Consider the following 17,684-nt stretch of genomic DNA (forward strand, 5'->3'; position numbering starts at 1 on the left):
TAATTTGGAGTATTGTGTCTAGCTCTGGTCAGGAATAACATCCGTAAAATTGAAGGAGTACAGAGCAAATTTACAAGGATGCTGACGGAACTTGAGGACCTGAGTAATACAGAAATGTTGAATAGGTTAGGACTTTATTCCCTGGAGCATAGGACAGTGAAGGGAGATTTGATTGAGGTACACAAGTTATGAGGGGTAGATAAGGTAAATACAAGCAGGCTTTTTCATTGAGGTTGGGTGAGACTAGAACTAAAAGTCATGGGTTAAGGGTGAAAGGTGAAATGATTAAGGCAAACCACTTAGGTGGTGGTGAGAATGTGGAACAAGCTGACAGTAGAAGCGGTGGATTCTGGCTCTATTTCAATATTGAAGAGAAATTTGGATGGTACACGGATGGGAGGGGTATGGTGGGCTATGGCCCAAGTGCAGATCGATGGGACTAGGAAAATAAATAGTTTGGTATGGACAAGATGGGCCGAAGGGCCTGTTTGTGCTGAAGTGTTATCCAACTCTATTGACTCTAAAATGCTTGAGGAACTCAGGATGGTCAGCATCTATGATGAAAAGGGTCTCCACCCAAAAGGCCGTTTGTTTCCGTTCATAGAATCTGCCTGACCTGCTGAGTTCTTCCAGCATTGTGTGTAATGCCTTCAGCACATTTTCCTGTGCTGCCGTCTTAAGGGATCACTGGAGACTTTACAGCAAAGTCCTGCTGTTCCTCAATTCTCTAGGGTTTTACCATTCTTTAGCCGTATTAACCCTTCCAGCATGCATTATTTGGATTAAACTTCATCTACTTCTGCTCAGCCCATCTTACCAACTATTCAGTATCATCTTGTAGACCACAGTTACTCTCCTCACTATAAACAAGGCAAATTTGTGAATTCAATCACAATTATATTCACTTGCAATTATTATATATAATGTAAAGATGCAAGTACCAGTCCCTGTGATACACCACTAATCACCATCTTCCAATGTAAATAACTAATTTCCACCATTCTCTCATTATTTTTGGATCCCTTGGGCTCTAAAGTTTCTCATGTAGCAGCTTGTAAAATTAACTTTACCCCTCAAAACATTTCCAATTATTTCCCTACTAATGTAGTTAGGCTGACCTGCCTGTAATTACCTGGCTTATTCCTACTGCCTTTCTTGATGAGAACATTACATTCAATGTCTTCCAGTCATCTAGTACCTCGCTCGTGGTCTGTCAGGACTCCAACAATCATCTTTCTTCTCTCAGTAATTTGTGATAAAACTCAATCTATGGTGATTTATCCACTTAAGTGAGCTGATCAATACCTCCTTTTTAAAGATAATTTATATTAAATGTGAAAGGCCAAGGGCCCAGTCTTATTCTAATGATAATCAATAGTTGCATCTGCTAACCAGAAAAAAAAATCTACAAATTTTTCCTGTTCTTCAACCTTCTGTGCTATAAAAAGTTACTCCCAACTTCATGTTTATTGTCAATCCTCACAGCCTCCTGAACAGAGTAGTTTGCTGGACCACTTTACTGGGAAATTACACAACTGACCTATTCCTCGGGTCAAAATGGATAGGAATAGCAGACTTCCTTCCCAAAAAACAGGTATCATTTTACAACAATACAGTTGTTTATAATGAACAATGCTAACTTTTCAAATTCAAGGCTCATCATAAATTCCTTAAATCATGAGGATTGTAAATTATGTTCAGATCAAGTATCCAAACCAATGACTAATAGTCAGCTACCTCTCACAAAACCCTGAAAAGAGAAATTCCTGCAATTTCCATATTCTGGAAATGTATCTAAGCTCTGGAAAGAACAGTATACCCAAAAGGTTTCAAGCAAAAACAACAAATGTTGATACTCTAAATTGTTCGTATATTTAATATAATGTGGGAATGTTGTATCAAAGTATGTTCGTGAATCAGAGCATGAAAGCATGAATGTAATGCAAGATTACTCTGACCCCCTCCCCTCCATAAGTTGCAAGTTCAAATTCAAAGCTGTCGATTCTTCACCCATTATCTGGTTAACAATGGACAGGTTAGTTAGTTCAACAGTAATAAACCGTTTTAAGTTTTGAAATACGATTGTGATACACTTCACAATATTTAGCTACATGATACACATTAAATACCACATGCTGCAGCAATAAAAGCAAGTTGTTTTCGATGAAATGAATTTCACACATCCAACTGTCCAGTAAAGCTAATGATATTTAAGTAATCATCTGTAGCAAACGATATGACAGTGCAGAGTGATGCAAAATACAATTTCTTAGCCATCTTTTTGAAAAGTGGCCACGTCTGTCCATACCAACATAACAGCTAGAATAAAATCAGAGGTTACCACAGCTGAAATCACACTACAATTACTCTGATAAGGTCAACTGTGTAATTTATAAACCAGACTATATATGACGATTTTCATGAACTATTTTAAAGCTTGAAAGGTTTTGGAACCTGTTCCACTTATGTAATGAAAAATGCACAGTTTCAGAATTTCATGACAGTCAGTTTACTGGTTAGATATTGTCTCAGATAATTGTTGATCAGCACAGTTACAGAAAACTCTGCCAGTGGATCACTCAATGGTTTCATCATCTGACAACAGCAGGAAGAAAATTCAAATAGCTTCCATAAGGAAACTGGACTAGTCAGTTTTCCTCTTTCAATCAAAATTGCTAGGGAGTTTAGTGGTACTTTCACTTGTCTCTTGACAAATTTTGAACTACAGATTTAACTTTGTAATTAAAATGGCTAAAGCAGGTAACATTTATGCTACATACCCTCAGTCCACTCTCTGACTTGATGTCCATAATCGTCAAAACAGTTTCATATAAAATTGCATTACCCACATTTTTGCTTGTTTCTGTGTTTGTTGCAACCTAGGAAATTAAAAAACACAGTAAGAATCTCATCATCTTCCTCAAACTATCATGCAGTCAGTTCTTTCCAAAATCCAGATTAATACCATCTTTAAATTCTTGCTGGATCCATTTCACAGATCATAATGAATGATCTCTTTAAATGTAAATTTTTGCAGAATTACACCCATTTCTTTTAACATCCAGTATACAGTTCAGATCTGTGATACGGGCAAAATTTGATTCATTACACAAGACAGTGTGTTAAAAAACTATTAACTTTAGGACAGCAAACTTATATCGGCAATACACCCAAAATCCTGAAATAACTACAACATGAATTGTCATAAGAAAACTGTCCACATTATTTCATGTGTGCATGTAAATACGGGTATATTCAAACAATAAAGCTCAAAGTGATTTTTAGAAAATTGAAAATGACAAACACACAGTAGTTCGCAAGAATCATCTCATTTTCCTACCTTAAAAATTTATGCTATACAGATAACAGAATTGGTCAGAATTAAATTGCGTTATCTAGAGACTTTAAAGGCATGTAGAAATATGGTCAGACACCAGACAACTAAACATTCTGAAAACAGATTTTCAGTTCTTACATAAACCACAATATTAGTAATTTTGAGTGAATGCTCTGTTGTGCTCACTTGTGCAAGGATGTCGTTCATAGCTTCACTTGAGTCATCATCATTTCTGCCTAACATTCGTAATAACCGCAATATTCGAACCTAAAATTACAACGTAAAAACTTAATGAGTGACTTGTTGTGCTTAAAAGATGACATATTAACTGAAATTTTCTGTTACAAAACCTTTTATACTTTCACTGTTGTTGAAAATGCTTCTTTTGTGCTATTCAGCATTATGCTTTACTTTGCTGTCAACATCACTCCTCAGTTCAGTTTACTAATACACATTACAATTCCACAAATCAGTAACTTCAAGGATTGTGGATTGATTCCATTCATTGTGGATTGATTTAACAGCAGTTATAATTTGTCTCTTTTACAGTTTCAGAATTAATTGCTTATATCCATCCATTGGACATTTATTCAAAGCCTTTCCAATCTAAAACATAAAAATGTTACAAATTTTAGATAATTAGATGAGGTAGCTTCTGTGGACAGGAACAGTTGATCTTTCAGATCAACAACCTCTATTAATGAAATTCATTGGCCTGAAATTTAAATCAATTTCTCATTTTCCAGAAGCTGCCTGGCTCAAGTATTTTCAACATTTTGTCTCTACTTTGGATTTCCAGCTTTCAGAATACTTGCCTGTTCCTCCTTTATCTATTTCTATATACGTACCAAATTCAATCTCAGTCACTGTAGTACATCAAACCCCAGCAAGTCACATGCAAAGCAACATAATATCTTTGATCATTGTTATTGGTTGCTGACTTTTACCTGCCAAAGTCTAAATAAATATCTTCAGTTTTTTTTTTGTTTAAGAACTAGGGTTCCTTTCACATCACATTACACTTTCTTCTACAGAATTCCATAAAGAAACCATAAACTACCTCCATGAGCTAACTACCTCCACTGTATGTCACATAGCAGACTCAAACTGGAACCACTTGTTCATTTTCAAAACTTTTCATATTCACCAAATTATTCCCCCAATCACGTAGCTACAGAATGCATGGAATAGAGAATCGCAATAACACTCAGATTCCGAAGAATCTCGCCTTATTAGCATGTTGAAATTTTCATTTTTGTCCAACAATTTCATAACTCATTCTCCAAATACTGCACTGCAAGTACATTTGAAATGAATACCAATTTTCCAACTCAACAGACCATCTTCATCATTGTACCCCAATTTCATCTTCCCATTGATATTGGGCACTACTTTGTTTATTAGCCAGCCAAGATTGTCAAGCAATCCAACTCAATTTAAACATTATACCCCCTGGCTATCCCTATATTTTGAACCAAACTTTTTTTGCTTAAAGAAGATTAATTGAGGCCATAATCAATACCCTGAAAACAAAGCAGATATTCCAATAAACTTTTATTATATAGAATATACCAAATTTCAAGTCAAACTCACTGGGATCATGAAATAAAAAGATGCAGAATATATGAAATAACAAAATGCTAAAAAATCTCAGGTCAGGTAGCAACTGTGGGAAGAGAAACAAAGTCAACGTTTCAAGTCCAACATCCTTTTTCAGAACTGGGAAAAGACCTTGGTCATGAAACATTAACTGCTTCACTTTCTACTTATGTTGCCTGACCTGAGCGTTTTTAGAATTTCTTTTATGCAATTATTTAGTTCATTGAGCGCAAGGCAAAGACCAATAACTAAAAGGCCTACATTCATTTACACACTGTATTTTTAAACTATAAGGGGTGCATCTTTGCACAGGAATAATTGAGCAAAGCTGAACTGTATTCAGCAAAGAATTAACTGTATTCAACCTTTAGTATCAGATCCATGAGCTATGAATAATGACATTTAATTTCCATGGTTGAAATAGATAATTCCCAAAATTAAACTTCTAAAAATTCACCAAGGGCATCTTTAAATCCAAGTTATGCATTTTAAAATTCAACAACAGAATATTAAGACAATTAAAATACAATGCCACAGAACAAAAATGTTTTATCACAAATCACAGCTTATTCCTAATGAAGATACAAAAATAATCTTATTGGTTATTAATCTTTCAGTGAATATATGAATTGCTTCAGGAAGACTGCACTGCATTTATAAATCATGATGAATTATTCTTCCAAATATAATCAAAGCATACTGTCACCCAACAGATAACGTTTTCAATAAACTACCTAGCTGAAGATAAAGATGACATTCAATGACACTGAATTATGCCACTCCCATTAATATTTAAACAACAAATCTTATTAAATGATTCAAGGAGCACAACAACTGACCTGAAGGAAAGGATCACTAATGCCAGAGACATCATGTTCTGGTGAGTAGCCAGACATGATAAGGTTTTTCAGGATCCGAACAAGCTGAGGAACCAACTGAAAAAAATGGATTAAATCTCAGAACTCATTAACAATACAAGAAACAAAAACATTAAAATTAAAGCCTTCACAGACAATAGAAACATACTGACATAAACAGGGCCAGGCCAGTGATTTAAAATCTCAGCTAAAAGGATAAATGCAATGCATATTTTATGGTTTACATCTTAATTTGTGTAACAAGTAAATCATTCTTCTCTGCATCAGAACACAACTTCTTATATACACAATTTGATGCATTTATTTGGATATTTTTAACATTTAAGAAAGTGGTTTCCATTAATTACACTGGCCTTGAACAAAAAAAAATCTTTCCAACCATCATGCAGGGTGTAGTTCTCATTTTCAGAATGAAATCTTACCTTTTCATTCTAGAATCATGTAGGATTTGCAACGAGAGGAATAAAAAATTACATACTTGTGAGAATATTGGGAAACATATTGAAAGAAAAAAATCCATTCTAACAAGTAGCAGTCTATGTTTTTGTTCTGAAGATCAAAGTCTAGTTTTAAAAAAAGCAAAAGCAAACCTATAAATAACCTTTCCCCATCCACATGAAACAGAATTTCAGACCCCATCTTTAAATATTCAAGAATGCAAGAAATGTGCAGCTAGTTTCATCAATATGATTGATAACATGAAAATAGTGGCAATGGGTTACAACAGCCTATCAAGCCTGCCCTGTAATTCAATACAATCATGGCTGAAATGTTCCAGGGATCTCTTCTATATCAGCTTTCAAGCAAATTTCCAGATTTAAAAAAAATTGCTCTCCCTCTTCAATCAGCTCCAATACTGAAGCCTCCAGAATTCCAGAGATTCGTTAACCTGTGCAAGAAATTTCTATGCATCCCTATTTCAAATGACTCCTCATCTAACTCTGCACCTTGGCTCAGACTCTTCACAAGTAGCAGCAGCATTTTATCATCTACTCTATCATGCCCCTTGGGGTCTTGCTTAGAATCAAAGAACCATTTAACTATACAACTTAAAAATATGCCCTCTCAGTCCACCTTGCTCATGCTTACCATGATGCCTTTTTACACTAATTTCACTTGTCCACCTTAGACCTTTATCTCCCTTATATCTTTCCTACCCAAATACCTAACCAAGCTTCATAACATTTGAAGCATTCAAAATATGTTTCAGAGTTCAGCCCTGTTTCTTCCAAACTCCATAATGAATAGAATCATTCTTGCTACAGCAAAACTCTCATGCCAAGTCATCCAGGCCACCCAGACTGCCTACAAGAACTAGCCCATTTGCCTGCATGGAGCCCCATCTCTCTCTAAGCCTTTCATATCCCTGTACCTGTCCAATTGTCTTTTAAATGTTGTAAGTTTAGCTACCTCTATAGCATTCTCTGGCAGCTCATTCCATATACTCACCACCCTCTGTGTGAACAACTTGCCCCTCAAGGGCTCTTTAAACCTTCCCCTATTTGAAACAAATTAATTTGAAAGACAATTCTTGATGGAAATCTGGAAAATAATTTTATCTGAAAGCAATTGACCTCATATGCTTTTCTCCTCCTAGGTTTCTTTATCTTTTTAATATAGTGTTAAAACACAAGTGGTGTGATGTGCTATGTTTTGGAATTGTGTTTGTTGGATTTACTGGACTTTAAAATGCTGTTTCACAAAGTATAGGTACAAATGGCCATGTACAAATGTTTTCTATCAAGGTGTTAGTCACTTACTTCCTAAGCTTTTGAAATTTATTAAACATGCTGTTATAATCAGGGAATTTCTATTAGGCATGTTTCATGACAACTTCTCCTACAAAACCTCCCGGATAAAATTTAGTCTCAAGACAAGGGAACCAAGCAATAAATCAAGAAGCCATATGATGATTAAAACTAAATTCAACAACATGCAAGGGGCAAAGCAAGCAAATATGAGAAAAAGAGAGCAATAATGGTGTGCAGATCACTGAAAAAATACAGATTATAAGAATGGGCAAAGGAGTGCCATAATTGATAAATTAGCACTTCTGTTCATGCAGTTAAACCAAAGTACAAAATAACACTCCAATGAACTAAATTCGATCAGGATTGGAGAGGGGGGATCCCCATCCCATTTATTGACAGATTTTTAAAACACAATAGTGATGGAGAAAACAACAGTGCAAATCTCCAGGTCGCATTGTTTCTACCTAGGGTATACTCCTAAATAGCAAAGCATTCTAGATTCACGATTCATGTCACTGCACTGGAAAATTTCCACTGTTACTTGGTTATTTAGGGAATACATAAATATTTACAGATCTTCCACTTTAACATCAGATGTTGGAAAATAAATGGAATGAACCATCAGGAACTGTACACTTCTGTGCACTCTTATATCAATGAATCAAAGTATTGCATGAATTTAAGGGTAGGCCATACTAGCTAATCTAATTGAAATTTGAAGTCAGTGGCATAATAAGAGAACCCATTGGCTATTATAACACCTCAAACCTGCTCAAACCTGAGGCTGATCCATGCTAGCCTCAACTCTGCTGTACTAGTCCCCCATAAACATCAATTCCTCAATCTTTCAAATGTTTACCCATCTCAAACTTGAATACATTCAAGGAACTTGCATCCACCACCCTGGAGAGATGGCAGAAAATACCAGATTAATTACACCATTTAGAAGGCATTTAGTGAAATTCTGCATTATGCATAGAACAAGCAATAATCCCACCACATCATGGGAAATGGTTGAGCCAACACCAAAATAAAGTGCCTTGTAAAAGTATTCATCCCCAAATCCTTTTATTCAAATAAATGAGTATTACAACCAGGAATTTTGATCAATTTAAATGAGAATTTTTACTTGTGAATCACCTGTTCCTCCTCCCCCACCCACACCACGGTAGAGCCAATAAAAACAGAGAAACCATAAAGCATGAGAAACTAAAAATTCAAAAACTGAAAAGACAACAGTTCAAAAGTATTCATCCCCCTTTGCTCAGTAGTTAACCACTCCTCGCAGCCATTACTCGCAGTAGTATTTTTGGATTAATCTCTTAGCTTTGCACAAATTGATGAAGCAAGATTTGCCCATTCCTCCTTGCAAAATTGCTCAAGCTGTGGCAGGTTAGTTAGGTGGTGGACAGCAATCCCTATGTCTTGGTAGAGATGTTTGATTGGGTTAAGGTCAGGACTCTGACTGGCCCATTCAAGGACAGCAATTTTCTTCATTTAAAGCCACTCCACAGTTGCTCTGGCAGTGCACTTTGGGTTGTTGACCTGCTGAAAGACAAACATCTTCCCCAGTTTAAGCTCTCTGGCACAGGCTTGCAGCTTTTAATCCAGGATCTCTATTTAGCAGCATTCATCTTCTCACAAGTCCTAACCAGATTTACAGTCCCTGCTGCTGGAAACAATCCCCACAGCATGGTGTTATCTCCTCCATTCTTCACAGTTGGGATCGTGTTACCTGGCTGATGCACAGTATTAGATTTACGGCACTCGTACCACTTAGTGTTGAGATCACAAAGTTCCACTTTGGTCTTATCCAACCACAAGACTTTCTAACACATCTTTACAGTATCTTCTAAGTGACACTTCACGAAATCTTTAGGGGCAAGGAGGTGTCTTTTTTTTAAAAGCTAGAGCTTTGTCCATGCCACTCTTCCATAAATAACCTTTTTGTCCAAGGCCTCAAGACATTGTGGAGCCAGGAGCTTCATCTCCAGTTGTAGCCACTGACTTCTGCAGCTCACTCAGAGTGACTGTTGCCGTCAGAGTACCTCTCTTATAGTACCATTTCCCTTCTGCAAGAGGGGTGGACTGACTTAGTGTGTGTGGTTTCATACTTTTTCCATGATGGACTGCATTGAGCTCTGAGGTAGGTTCAGTGCCTCTGAGATGGTCTTGTACCCTTCCCCAGAATTGTGCTTCTAAATTATCATTTCCCTAACTTGTCTTGAAAGCTCTTTTATCTTCATTTTGGTTCGGTCTGTTGAAAATCTAGCATATTATTGGACCTTATGGGGGGGCAGGGGGGTATTTATTCTTATGATTGAAAACAGCTGATCCTCCAATTTTTTACATCAACAAAGTTGGCGATTGGTAAAGTAATACAGTAAATTCAGAAAGTTAGCATAGTAAATTACAAAGAGAATACTTTTTCAGCCTTAGTTTTGGTTTTTAATGTTTCGTTAATTGTTGACAAGCTTTAGAATTTTTCTTTAAATGTGACATGATACACAATGCTTTGTAGATTAGCTCAGAAAATCCTAGTTCAATATAGTAGGTTCAAATCCCATTGCTGCCCGTAAGGAGTTTGTACTTCTCCCTGTGACCACCTGGGTTGCCTCCAGGTACTCTAACTTCCTCCCACAGTCCAAAGACTGTGGTATGTTAATTGGTCATTGTAAATTGCTGATTAGGCTGGGACTGAATCAGGGCATTGCTGGGCGGTATAGCTCAAAGGTCAGAAGGACCTATTCCTCGCTGTATCTCAGTAAATAACTAAAAATAAATACATTATATTTAGAAAATGAGTGCAAAATGTGAAAATTGTTATGGGTGCTGAATAGTTTTTCAAGGCACTGTGCGCATAATCTGACTGAGAGGATAAATATTTAATTTTTCTGCAAGCAAGCACTGAATATAAACTTCGCTCAGGCTGAAGTAAGCCTTCAGAGATGGTGGTAAACCAATGCATTTAAACTGCAGAACTTCTTGTTAAAGTGCTCTAAAGTGCTTTGGGTAGGAAACTAAAGGATTTGGACCCAGCAACAATGAAGCATGGATGAAATACTTTCAAGTCAGGTTGTTACGTAACTTGGGGAAAATATGCAAACAGCAGCGCTCACAACTTTCTCAGTGAAAAGTCTCTGGTTTGGGAGAAGCTATTGAAATGGCATGGGCAATTACAGGAGTGTATTGCTAGAAGGCATGCCAATGGTGGTGGATGAGGCGCCAATCAAGGGGACTGATTTGTCCAGAATAGTGTTTCATTGGAAGTGCATCCATCGCAGAAAATGGGAGGCATAATTACACTGATGGATAGGCAACATCCCAAAATAAATAATAAGTAAATGATCTTAAAATAAAAGTATTTGACAACAGTTTGTAGGGAATTGAAATTCCATTAGTCTATAAGACATGAGAGGAGAAATGGGCCATTCAACCCATCATATCTGCTCCACCATTACACTATAGCTGATTTATTAACCCTCAACCTCATTTTCCTGCCTTCTCCCCATAACCTTTGACACTCCGATTAATCAAGAACCTAGCGACGTCCACATTAAATATACCCAAGGACTTGGCCTGCATAGCCATTTGCAGCAATGAATTCCACAGGTTCATCATTCTAGCTTTAAGAAATTCCTCATCTCTGTTCTAAATACCTGTCTATTCTGAGACTGTGCCCTCTGGTCCTCGACCCTGCCACTACAGGAAACATCCTCTCCACATGCACTTCATCTAGGCCTTTTAATATTCAATTGTTTTAAATGAGATCCACATCCCCCCCGGCATTCATCTAAACCTGAGCATGTACAGGCCCAAAGGCATCAAACGCTCCTCATGCATTAACCTTTTCATTCTTGGGATCATTCTTGTGAATTTCCTCTGAACCCTCTCCAATGTCAGCATGTTTTCTTAGGCCCAAAATTGCTTACAATGCTCTAAATGTAGTCTGACCAATGCCCAATAAAGCTTAAGCGTTACATCTTTGTTTTCTATTCTAGTCCTCCTTTGTACCTCTGATTTTTGAATTTTCTCCCCATTTACAAAATAATCCACTTTTTTTTCATTCTTTCTGCCAAAATGCATGACCATGCACTTTTTTACACTACATTTAATATGCCACTCCTTTGCCCATTCTCACAACTGAAGTCCTTCTGCAGACATCTTGCTACCTCAGCACCCACCCTTCCACCTAGTTTCATATCATCCTCAAAACTGGAAATAAAGCCATCGATTCCTTCATTCAAATCATCGACAAATAATGTGAAAAGAAGCCGTCCCAACACTGACCACTGTAGAAAACCACTAGTCATTGGCAGCCAACCAGAAAAGGCCCCTTTATTCTTTGCCTCTTGCCAGTCAGAAAATCTATCCATGCTAGTACCTTTCATTTCAAATCATAGCGTCTTATCTTGTTAAGCAGCCTCACGTACAGCACCTTGTCAAAGGTCTTCTGAAAATCCAGTAAACAACATCCTTTCCTTTGTCATCCCTGTTATTTCCACATAGAATCCCAACAGATTTGTCAGGCAAAATTTTCCTTTAAGGAATCCATGCTGATTTTAGCCTATTTTGTCATGTGCATTCAAGTATCCACAAACCTTATCCTTAAGACTCCAACATCTTTCCAACCAACTGAAGTCACTCTAACTGGCCTATAATTTCCTTTCTTCTGTCTCCCTCCCTCTAAAAGAGTGGAGTGTCATTTGTAATTTTCCAGCTCTCTGGAACTATTCCAGAATCTAGTGATTCTTGAAAGATCCTTACTAATGCCTCCATAATCTCTTCAGCTACAGTACATCTTTCAGAAACCTGGGGTAGAGACAATCTACTCCAGGGGACTTGGCTACCTTCATATTTGCAGCCTCCCAAGCATCTTCTCCTTAATAATAGCAACAACACTCACTTCTGCCCCGACACACTTGCACTTCTGGCATTCTGTTAGTGTCTTCCATAGTGAAGACTGACGCAAAATACTTATTCAGCTTGTCAGCTATTTCTTTGTCTCCCATTACTACCTTTACAGCATCATTTTCCAGCGATCAAATATTCACTCTCAACACTTACTCTATATTTCTGAAAACCCATTAATATCTGTTTATATTATTGTCTAGCTTCATAGTTCACCTTTTCTCTTTTTATGGCTTTTTTTAGTTACTTTCTGTTGGTTTTTAAAAAATTCCAAATCCTCTATTTTCCCATTAGTTTTTGCTACATAATACACCCTCTCTTTTGCTTTTATGCTGTCTTTGACTTCACTTGTCAGTCAATAGTTGCCTCATCAACAATTCTTTAGAGTACCTCATCTTTGGGATCTATCTTTTCTGTGCCTTCCAAATTGCTCCCAGAAACTATAGCCATTGCTGTTCTGCTGTCATCCCTACTAATATCCCCTTCCAATCCACTTTGGCTTGCTCCTCTCACACGCCTCTGTAGTTCCCTTTACTCCACTGATACATCTGACTTTAGCTTCTCCATTTCAAATTGCAGGATGAACTATCATATGATCACTGCCTCCTGAAGGTTCCTTTACCTTAAAGTCCCTGATCAAATCTAGTTAATTGCACAACACACAATCCAGAATTACCTTTCCCCTCATGGATTCGACCACAGCTGCTCTAAAAAAATTTTTAATAGGCATTGTACAAGCTCCGCCTCTTGGGGTCCAGCACAAAACTGATTTTCCCTAATCTACCTGCATATTGAAGTTCGCCGATGACTATCACAAAATTGCTCCTTTTACATGCCTTTTGAATCTCTCATTCTAATTTATAGCCCACATACTTGCTACTCTTCAGAGGCCTGTATACAATTCAGGGAGTGTTTACTTTTATAGTTTCTTAACTTGCCAAAAAGGATTCTACATCTTCCAATCCATATTCAACCCATATTGTAATAATTAAGCATTTTAAATTCACAACCATACACTATTTGGTAATTTAAAATTTGACCTTGCATGTATACTTCTAGGTGTAATTTATTGGTTTCTACTAATTGATCAATGAATTCAACTTGCCGTGAATGACATTTTAGTGCAAGTTTGTACAGCAGTATAATGGTATCATTATTTGTTAATGTACTGTATAATTAACTAAATCTTCAACCACTTCTGCAAAAGTGTTCAATCATATTAAAAACCAAATTAAAAAGAATGAAGAACACAAGTATGATAACTTACTTTCCTGAAGTGTGCCAACATGTCAGGACTTCGTTCACACATTTCAGTGAGAAGTACAACCGATGTGTGAAGGACACCTGGGAAAGGGAAGAATAAATATTATAGCACAAAATAAGTTTACAATTAGTAGTTGTGTACGTATTCTGGATTAAATATAACTGCATTGCAGAAAAATTCAAATTTTTTTTTATATAAGGTTTTGTCCAGTTTCTTTCTTTCTCGTTGGTCATTTTTTTTACTTTTCAAAGAATGGAGTCATTATTCAAAGGAATACTTTTTCTTTCAGGCACCTAATCTGCAATAGCCTTATGCTGTCCAGTTGGATAGATAACACCTATTTATTTTGCATTAAAATTTACATTTTTAATTTCAGCAGCACTATAATATTTGAGTACTACATTACAGGTCCTCTAGGCCCTGAAACGATTCCGATGAGAGAATAACATTAAATTGCATTAAAGAGAAGCACCGTCACATCTATGGAATTCCACCTATTAAATTCTACTTTTAAATTCCTTATTAAAAGCCAAATATCCAACATTTCTGTTATTCCTAGGTTGTGTTACGTTTATTTTACTTTCACACAGTACATCACACAAGAAACAGCTGGATTTATATAAGCAATCTCAATATATCTGGAAAGTAAGAAATGTACAGGGAAAAAAACATTCTCATTGCCTATAAGGTTTTTAGATGCAATGTTGCTCATGGATTAGAGAAGGTAGAACATAGAACAGTCCCTCTGGTCCACAATGTTGCGCCAAACCAATTAAATTAGTAACCAAATGGCTAACTAATCCCTTCTGCCTACATCCTTCGTTTCCCTCATTAATGTAACTATCTAAACATCTCTTAGAAGTCCTTAATATATCTGCCTCTCCCATAGATATTGTTAAAACAGAAAAATCTTAAATCTCTTTCTCTCTTGTTGCTACTCATATTGAAGGGTAAAGAGAATCAGAGCCAATGCTGCAATTTTGGAGAGCAATTGCAATGGATGTCAAGGAAATGTCAAGAAGTTAATCAAGAAGTAGTGGTGGAAGGGGAGGGATCAGCATACAGAGAAGATCAGAAATTTTCAGGGAAGAGAACAAGCTTTCCTACAGAGGGTGATGGTTATGTGAAATTATCTGTCACAGGAACTGGTAGAGGAAAATATAATTACAGTGCTTAAAGCCATTTGGACACATGCTTGGATCAGAAAGGAGTAGAATGAAACAGCCTAAGGCAAGAATATAGGACGACTATAGATAAACATCACAGTTGACAATGGACAACTTTGCCAAAAAAAGAGTTTCAAAACCAACTCAAAACCAACTAAAGGAGATAATTCCTAAGCTCTGCTCTGACATGACAGGTCAAAATGGCCATAGGTACAAAGCTTCTATTTCTCATTAGCATGCAATAAATCAAAATAATATACAGTAGTGCTAGAGAGTTTGTGAACTATGTAGAATTTTTTCTATTTCTGCATAAATATGACCTAAAATTAAGATCTTCACCCAAATCTTAAAACTAGATAAAACCTAATTAAACAAAAAAACTTGTTCATTAATTATTACAAAAAATTATCCAATATTAGATGTATTTGTTGGAAAATGTATCTGAGGTAATGCCTTCTATAAAGCTATTTGGAGCCAGGAGTTCCACTCAATGAAATGAGACTGGAGGTGTAGGTTGTAGAGGTGCCCTGCCCTATATTAAAAAAGGACAAAATCAGGTTAATGACAGAACATGCTCTTCTCAAAAAAGTTCTGTTTATATGCACCGTACCTCAATCAAAACAATTTTCAGAAGACCTTAGAAGAACTGTAGAGATGCATGCAGCTGGAAAAGGCTACAAAAGCATTTCTAAACACCTAAGTGTTCATCAGTCAACCGTAAGAGAAATGGTCTACAATTGGAGGAAACTCAGTACTGCTGCTACTCTCCCTAGGAGTGGGCGTCCTGCAAAGATCACACCAAGAGCACACCATGCAATGCTAAAGGAGGTGAAAAGAACCCAAAGGTAATAGAAAAAGACCTGCAGAGATCTCTAGAACTTGCTAAAGTCTTTGTTCATGTGCCCACTATAAGAAAAATACTGAACATGAATGGTGTTCATGGAAGGACATCATGGAGGAAACCATTGCTCTCCAAAAAAAAAACATTGCTGCACATCACAGGTTTGCAAAAGACCACCAAGATGTTCCTCAAATCTTCTTAGACATTGTTCTGTTGTTGGATGAGACAAAGTTGAACTTCTTGGCAGAAATACACATTGTTTTGTTTGGAGGAAAAAGGGCACTGCACACCACCAAAACCTTATCCCAACTGTGAAACATGGTGGAAGGAGCATTATGATTTGGGGCTGCTTTAGGGCCTGGACAGCTTACAATATTTGAGGGAACAATAAATTCAAAACTGTATTAAGACGTTTTACATAAGAATGCCAGGGTTGAAGTCCATCAACTGAAGCTGAATGAAAGTTGAATAATGCAACAGGGCAATAATCCTAAAGACGGCATAACCACAGAATAGTGCAAAAAGCAGCAAATTTGTGTTTTGCAATGGCTGAGTCAAAGTCCTGACCTTAATCCTATAGAAATGTTGTGTAAGAACCTGAAGCAAGCAGTTCATGCAAGGAAACCCACCAACATTCTAGAATTGAAGCAGTTTCATAAGGAGGAATGGCCTAAAATTCCTCCAAGCTTATGTATAGAACTGATCAACAGTTACCAGAAATGTTTGAAGTTAATGCTATACAAAGGGGTCAGACCAGTTACTGAGAGCAAAGGTTCACATTCTTTTTCCAACAAATACAAGTAATATTGGATTATTTTTCTCAATAAATAAATGAACAACTATAATGTTTTGGTATTACTTAACAGGGTTCTCTCTCTAGTTTTATGACTTGCGTGAAAATCCAGGATTCCCATAATTCAAGACATTTACAAAGACAGGTGTGAAAAAAGGGCCCAAAGGATCATTGGGGACCCAAGTCACCCCAACCACAATCTATTCCAGATGCTACCATCCGGGAAAAGATACCGCAGCATAAAAGCCAGAACCAACAGGCTCAGCGACAGCTTCTTCCACCAGAACCATCAGACTGATTAACTCACGCTGATTTGAGTGTATTTCTATGTTACAATGACTGCTCTATTTATTATAAATTACTATGATTGCATATTTAGACAGAGATGTAGACAAAGATTTTTACTCCATGTGTGTGAAGGATGTAAGAAATAAAGTCAATTTAATTCAGGATCTGATCACATTTTAGATCATATTTATGCAGAAATAGAGAAAATTCTACAGGGTTCACAAACTTTCTAGCACCACTGTAAATGTTAATGTGACTACCTCAAGAGCATACAACAGAAGTAACTTCATTAGCAGCAACCCACAGATTTTAATTACATATTTACTAAATCAAATGGCACTATGACAAGCAAACAACTTTCAAACATTAATATAATTTACTATATAACAACATGTTCAAAGTGGAAAATTTACCATGGTTTTTTTCATTCAGCAGATTTTTCGTAGCTGGCAGAAACATTTCCATGAGTTCAGGCACTTTTCTAATTACATGCACTGCACATAACGCTGCCTGAAAAAAAATCATTGATTTGCACAAGCATAATGTAAAACAATGCAAACATTTTAACTGGTTCACACACAATTTGCTGTAGATGGTTATGCAATTATATTGCATTTATTTAATTACTGCAATACACCTTTCAAAAGGTCTCCTATGTCTTATGGCATCAAAGGTTATGGGGAGAAGGCAGGAGAATGGGGTTAAAGATTTTAAAAAATCAGCCATGATGGAATGGCAGAGTAGACTCAATGGGTCGAATAGATTAATTCTGTCCTATACCATGGTCTAAACATACCATAAAAAAATACATGAATACATAAATCTTAATAAATTGTTTCCTTTCTTGCTGCTACTT

The 17,684-nt window shown here is 36.6% G+C and overlaps 1 protein-coding gene and 1 non-coding gene across 4 annotated transcripts in view; both read right to left on the reverse strand.

Annotated features, from left to right (window-relative positions):
• The window catches only part of ap1g1 (adaptor related protein complex 1 subunit gamma 1), an 88,802-nt gene that overhangs the window by 53,156 nt on the left and 17,962 nt on the right, over window positions 1-17,684 (reverse strand). For all 3 annotated transcript variants that reach the window (XM_059993007.1, XM_059993006.1, XM_059993008.1), the window contains 5 exons: window positions 17,242-17,338; window positions 13,744-13,820; window positions 5,776-5,871; window positions 3,524-3,604; window positions 2,781-2,879 (listed from right to left, as the gene is read on the reverse strand). In XM_059993007.1, the coding sequence (XP_059848990.1) occupies window positions 2,781-2,879; window positions 3,524-3,604; window positions 5,776-5,871; window positions 13,744-13,820; window positions 17,242-17,338 (450 nt within the window). The remainder of the gene's footprint in view (window positions 1-2,780; window positions 2,880-3,523; window positions 3,605-5,775; window positions 5,872-13,743; window positions 13,821-17,241; window positions 17,339-17,684) is intronic.
• LOC132407228 (small nucleolar RNA SNORD71) lies at window positions 2,521-2,605 on the reverse strand. Its single transcript, XR_009516415.1, has one exon. It is a non-coding gene; the product is annotated as a small nucleolar RNA SNORD71 (small nucleolar RNA).

The sequence above is a fragment of the Hypanus sabinus genome, chromosome 17, assembly GCF_030144855.1.
Source record: "Hypanus sabinus isolate sHypSab1 chromosome 17, sHypSab1.hap1, whole genome shotgun sequence".
Lineage (NCBI taxonomy): Eukaryota > Metazoa > Chordata > Chondrichthyes > Myliobatiformes > Dasyatidae > Hypanus > Hypanus sabinus.